This window comes from Capsella rubella, unplaced genomic scaffold (genome assembly GCF_000375325.1).
Source record: "Capsella rubella cultivar Monte Gargano unplaced genomic scaffold, Caprub1_0 scaffold_2, whole genome shotgun sequence".
Classification (NCBI taxonomy): Eukaryota; Viridiplantae; Streptophyta; class Magnoliopsida; order Brassicales; family Brassicaceae; genus Capsella; species Capsella rubella.
The window spans coordinates 13,309,057-13,315,030 of NW_006238922.1; the positions used below are offsets into that span (position 1 = coordinate 13,309,057).

Here is a 5,974-nt window from a genome sequence, read left to right on the forward strand (position 1 = left end):
ACGTAGTAGTAGGTAGGGACCTTTGACAAGGGGGGGGGGGGGTTTATTTTATCCAGCTGAACAATAATAATAATACCTCTTTACGGGAGCAATAGCAGTGGAAGGATACGAATAGGTCTTTGGCTGTCTTCTCCAATTGCTGTTTCTGCTGTGGTGTTCCTTCTTCAAGATCTGAATGGGATTTGGAGAGGACATGAATAAGAGATATGGTTTGGCCACGAGAAGCTAGATTGTCGATTGTCCATTTCAGAGCATGTTGGCTTCCTTTGTCTTTGTCTATTGCAACTGCCACTGAACCACTTCCTATTTCTTTCTTTGCCCCGTTTGCTTTTGGTAACCACATTTTCTCTCTTTTTCTTCTATGTTAATCCTTCCCTCTTGAGTCTTTATGATACAAAAGTAAAACCACACTTTGATTTCACAGGGAAAAAAAAAAGAGGAAAGAGTTTGGTTGATCAAAGATTCGTTATGGAGAAAACAAATGAAGTTAGACGTAAGATAATGTTGGGTTAGAGCATTGCCTCATTTTCTGATGGTTGCTATTTTAGGGGTTTTTATTTTTGGCTGATAATCTAATTTCAGATTCTATAACACAAAAAGAAATTAGAACAAAAAAAAGGACAAGAAATAATAACACATGCATTTGTGTGGTTTTGACGGCTTTTGTTCAACATGTTGAATATTGAAAGAAGAAAAAAGTGTAACAATGGTCTAAACTTAAACGATCGCATATCTCCTTCTTAATCACTATTTGAAACTTGCCTTCCAATCTACGGTAGACAAAAAGGGCAAAAGCTTTCCAGAACTTTCAAAATGTAAATGTTGATACTTTGACTATACCAAAAACAAAATCTGGATTGACGTATGTTCAAACAACCTTATATACAGGTGGTAAGTAAATTAATTTAAGACAAAGTAGGTCGAGTTTTGGTAAATATGTGATAATAAACACCGACAAGAACAGGTTACTTACTTCTGGGATAAGAGAGATTTAAGAGACAAAAAAAAAAAAAAAAGAGATTAGCTGTTGGCGGAAAAGATTTTGGTTGATCCTGGATACGTGCATAACTACATACATATAAATATATTACATTACTAGTATATAACTTGAGAACATACACATAGTAATCATGGTACAATACATAGATATAATACATATGAACATATAATATAAATGTGTATTTATGAATAAACACGATCATTCGTTTGCTTATTCAGTAGATTACTCAACCACCTTCATATATATAAATAATAGCTTATTGCAAAAGAGAGGTCATGACTTTATGATCCTAAATCATATATGGTCAATGACCTGTGAGTTTTGAGACGTTATGATGTATCTAACTTCTTCTCTCTGTTGAAGGTTTTTCATATGCCAATGGAACTCGTCTCCTATACTCTGCGAGTGCCCAAACGGGGAAGATGTTTCTGTATGCTGCGTAGTGTAACAAGCAGTTCTTCATGAAAGCTCCAGTTATCTCCTATAAAACAATACAATTCGACTCTTCAGTTTATGAAATCAATTAGCACCAATTCAAGAAAGCGTCTTTCACATTAGCAATATAGGTATGTTTGTCTAAGAACAGAAGAAAATCTTAGGCAGCAGATAGACCAGTTAAATTTTGAGTCTGAAGGGTTATAGTTCATCAGCTTCTCCATAAATCTTGTGAGGACATCACTAAGGTTTTAAAACTAATTAGCAGCTTTTTGTGTTAGCTTTGTTTCATGTTTCCAAAAGTACCTGCTGAGGAAAATCGCCATTCTCCAGTTGGGAGTTGATTAAGAGCTTCGCAGCACGGTGAAGAGGAGCTGGATCTCGCTCAGCCTGTAGTGTGAGATTAGAAGAAACAATTAATGACTTTCATAGAGATGACTATGATCTTTCCTATGGAGAGGAAGTAAAAATTGTCAGCATATTGCGATCTGAACCTGTCCAGCATGAAGTAGACCCATCATTGCCCAAGAGGTTTGCACCAAATTTGATCTCTCCCCTTCACTTGGGATGTATCTCTGCACACCAAACCAAATATATATTTCTTGAATCAGTGAAGTGGGAAAAAGACGCTTACACTGCAAAGATTTTAAGGTGATTATACCTTTTTAGGACATGACAAGTAGCTTTCACCCCAACCTCCATTATCTTTTTGAGTTGTGAGAAGGAAATGAACGCCTTTACGCATAGCCAAACAGTTGTTGTACGTCTTTCCAGCAGCTGCAAGACCTCCCAGACCAAACCATGTACTGTACGTGAAGCAAACTCCCCAGCTTCCGTACCTATTAATCCAAGATCTGTTGGTAAAACCAAAATCTTTTGAGAACAATTTCACCGTGTATAAAAGGTAATTTATAATAATACCATGAACCATCAAGCATTTGTATGCTCTCTATGTATTGCACGGCTTTCTTGATTGAAGTGTTTATCTCTTCTGTCCTATGGTATGGATATAGTTGCTTGAACAGAATCAAAGCTTGAATTGCTGATGAAGTACATTCATTGTACTCGTGCTCAATCACAATGTCAGCAAAAACTTCAGTAGGATTCAGCAACTGAAACACGAGAAAGAGGTATGTTTCTGAGAATTTATCTCCTGGGATTCATAAACGTTGTGATACAAAATCTTGATGTGATTTCGTTCTTACTTCCAACCATTCTTGTCCACGGGCAGGCTCCCAAGCAGTTACACCTCCATTTTTACTCTGCAGCCAGAGCAAAGAACAGAATAGTTTCTTATCACTAATTTTTTTTGAGTAAGTGTGTTCTATATATGGTATAAAAGCTCACCTGTAGAGACAGTAAGATAGTAACAGAATCATATAACTGTTCGGGATCCATTTTGGGGCCAACAATGTCAGATGGCATCATCGAAAGCAACAGGCAACACTACAACAAACCAAGACAAGTGTACTGGTTAGGTGGAAAGCTGACCAACTCATTCTCGTAATCAAATTCTGACTAGTCACCTTGAGCCCTTCGGCTGTGCAGTCGGAAGCTTGCCATCCATGATCTCGGTCAGAGAAAGTCCACGACCCTTTGGAGATGTGACGGTACATGTTCGTAAAGTCACCCGAAGGGTTCTCTCTAACCTTAAGAATTCTCAGCTCCGTAAGACATCTTTCACTTCTTCTGATAATTAAAAATCACAAAATCATGCTGCAGAGGATATCAAACCTGAGAATGTTTGAAAAAGTCATATCCTCTCCGGAGTACATCTGGGATCTCGTTCGCGAGATTACTTGCAACTAACGCTTGGAGGGCAAACCCTGAATCCCATAATTGACTTCCAAAGCTCTGCAAAATACGTGACTCAAGTTTTATATGCCAAACGAGTTTTACATTAAGTGACATAACAAAAAGATTCCTTCATTGACACCTGCATTTTCATCCCGTCTTCTGCAACCCACAAGTAATCAGAAATCCTTAAAAGATGCTTCTTGAAATGAATTCCATTAGGGTCTTCAACCCAACACGAAAGCATGCATAATGCCTTCAAACAGAAATCTGAAGTTTTTAGTTAATTCGAAGATAAATTTTGAGCACTCCAGCGTTTTCCACACAAGGGCTGTATTCATTTTACCTTTTCAACACATCCAATAGTAATATAGCGGCTATTTTCATCTTCATAATGTATGTGTTTCATTGCCACTCCAAGAGCTTTTTCCCTAAGAAGCTTGTTAAATGGCCAACATGTAAGAAACGGCTCAGTGAAGATGTAAAGGCAGTCCCATATAACATCTTGAATTTGTGGATGAGGACAGTATGCATCTTCCTGAGGTAGAAAGTGGAACGTTTTTCTGAGAAATTCCTGAAAATTCGAGTTAAAGAAGGAAACATGATTGATCTTACCTTTGCACATAGATGGCGTGCTCTATTCCAGTTGATTTTCGCATAAGGCTGCAAGTAAATTTCTTCGCGTAGTTGCAGAATAAGAGGAGTTATTGGACCAACAAATCTCTTCCCGTAAAGATAAGACATTGGCATGTAAACCAACCGGCAGTAACACCACATTTTCGCTGCAGATTTTCGTTAAATGGTGTCAGACTAAAGTTCACAAGTGACAACGCAATTTCAAGAGCTCAAGTTTTGATTGATTATGACAACCTTGTCACTACATATTTGATTGAGGAAAAGCTGAAGGGATTCAAGATGTTAAGAAACAAACCTGGATGTATAGGAAGAAATGAAGGTAGGATCCAAAACTCTGGAGGCATGGGGTTGCTTCCTGACCAATCAAAGACACCGAGTATCTACAAACATTCAACGAAAATTAAACAAACTTATGCAGCTTTTTTTTTTGTCAAACAGAGTAAAAACACATGCGGGTATTTACCGAAAGCCAGGTTTTACCCCAAGAGGGTATGTATGTTGCACCACCGTGGCCAAGAATCCATTTCCTGGCAAGTGTGCACGCGTTTCCTGGTCCTCCGTTAGGACCTTCTCCAAGTATGCGCATACATATGTAGTTAAGTGTGGTGCAGAACATCGTGCTGTGGCCTTCTATGTGTAATCCCCACCCACCATCTTCGTTCTGCCAAAATAAAAAACATATCTCAACGGTAAAAGTGATTGAAAAAAAGAGTTGTTTACAAAGTAGCATAAGTGGTACGTTTTGCAGATCTACCTAATATATATATACCTGGTGACAGTAGATATATCTGAGAATCTCTCGACGATGCTCTTTAGTGAGTATCTCATGGAGATGTCCAGTGACGAATAGGCAGAATACCTGTATCCATACAAACAGAAGAAATATCATCCTCTCTCCACTTGCTGCTAAACGAACATAACCTAACTTGGATAGAGTCTCGTTTTTGACCAAAAGAATTATTCTGGTAGCAGCATTCGTAAGACTATTTCTTACATATGTAGAGTAATAAGAAGTAACAGAGCAGCTAGAGACATACCAGTGGAGGAAGGAAGAACAAAGGACCAGCATTTTCAGCAGGCCAGTGTCCATCACTTGCCTGCAAGGCCGATAAGAAATTGACACCTCTCCTTAATGCATCTGTAGCTATTTCGCTCGTGATCTTATTGGCATCTTCAACCTTCACTGGAGGTATAGTTTGCTCGAAACTCTTGTCCTTCAGAAACTGCAATCATAGGACAAGATTAACAAAACACCCCACGGTATCAATACAGATGGTCTGAATCCTATAATGAAACAAATTCCAGTTTATATTATAAGCACATTGCCATCGATTACTCTGTTCCGCAAATTCCTATATATTAGTTAAATCACCGTCGTTTGAAATACAAGGGTTCTTGTTTCACTCCAGCGAACCCAGTCGTAAAAAAACCCCATTATTAATTCCCGGTGTTACAAGAATCGAGAGGCTTTTTTTTCTCGGCGGAGGCCGGTAATAGTTCCCGGTAAGGTCACCGTCGGGCCAAGGTTAAGGATTATAATTGAACTTTTGACTTTTCCCGGCGATAACTTTTTATTTACAGTAAGGCCCTTTTAGTTATAATAATTATACAATTGGGTTCACTTCTTTTTTTCTTAAATCGAGGCCACAACTTTTATGATATAACATTTTGAAGAAAATTAAAAGTTTGAGTGGAAAAATTATAAGTCTTGATTTGAAAAAATAAAATAAAAACTTAGGTTAGCAGAAAACTAAAAATATGGTCCTAACCAATAATCACGTTGTTTAGCCAGTTCCATGTTATTACAATATGGGATATGTTATTATATTTTATTTTTTCCGATCCGTATAGAGTATCATGCAATGTAAATTGAGTGAAGATCGAGTTTCGATATACTTGTAGATATTCTCGTATGTCGATGATATATCCATGGACGAACAAAAGCTATTTCGAAAGAAAAACTTTACACCGTTTTTTATTTTAACAAATCGTGCAAAATACTGTATGTACTCATAACACACCGTTTTAAATAAGTTTTCATGATCACTTTATTGAATATAAATACATAGTATTATTTCAATTTGTAGGTGTTTATTCCTCCCGGTTTGA

General features: G+C 37.5%; 2 protein-coding genes across 3 annotated transcripts in view; both read right to left on the reverse strand.

Annotated features, from left to right (window-relative positions):
- Positions 1–343, reverse strand: part of LOC17895449 (U-box domain-containing protein 52) — a 3,094-nt gene extending 2,751 nt beyond the window's left edge. For both annotated transcript variants that reach the window (XM_023788201.1, XM_006303038.2), the window contains exon 1: positions 77–343. In XM_023788201.1, the coding sequence (XP_023643969.1) occupies positions 77–343 (267 nt within the window). The remainder of the gene's footprint in view (positions 1–76) is intronic.
- Positions 344–1,134: 791 nt separating this feature from the next.
- LOC17895192 (camelliol C synthase) lies at positions 1,135–5,340 on the reverse strand. Its single transcript, XM_023787751.1, has 17 exons — positions 5,238–5,340; positions 4,903–5,088; positions 4,635–4,724; positions 4,329–4,526; positions 4,161–4,245; positions 3,845–4,011; positions 3,576–3,767; positions 3,372–3,485; positions 3,170–3,289; positions 2,962–3,084; positions 2,783–2,881; positions 2,641–2,697; positions 2,357–2,547; positions 2,097–2,274; positions 1,930–2,010; positions 1,742–1,825; positions 1,135–1,481 (listed from the first exon to the last, which is right to left on the reverse strand). Exons 1-17 carry the CDS (start codon positions 5,298–5,300, stop codon positions 1,341–1,343), a joined length of 2,169 nt encoding a protein of 722 aa, XP_023643519.1. The 5' UTR covers positions 5,301–5,340; the 3' UTR covers positions 1,135–1,340.
- Positions 5,341–5,974: the final 634 nt, after the last annotated feature.

What these genes read in the sequence shown, in the direction of transcription:
- LOC17895192 (XM_023787751.1), bottom strand. Translation starts at nt 5,300, where the DNA reads ATGGGGTTTTTTTACGACTGGGTTCGCTGGAGTGAAACAAGAACCCTT. An exon ending in GATATATCTACTGTCACCAG is followed by an intron (nt 4,527 to 4,634) that starts GTATATATATAT and finishes TTATTTTGGCAG; the next exon opens with AACGAAGATGGTGGGTGGGG. An exon ending in GTCTACTTCATGCTGGACAG is followed by an intron (nt 1,826 to 1,929) that starts GTTCAGATCGCA and finishes CTCACACTACAG; the next exon opens with GCTGAGCGAGATCCAGCTCC.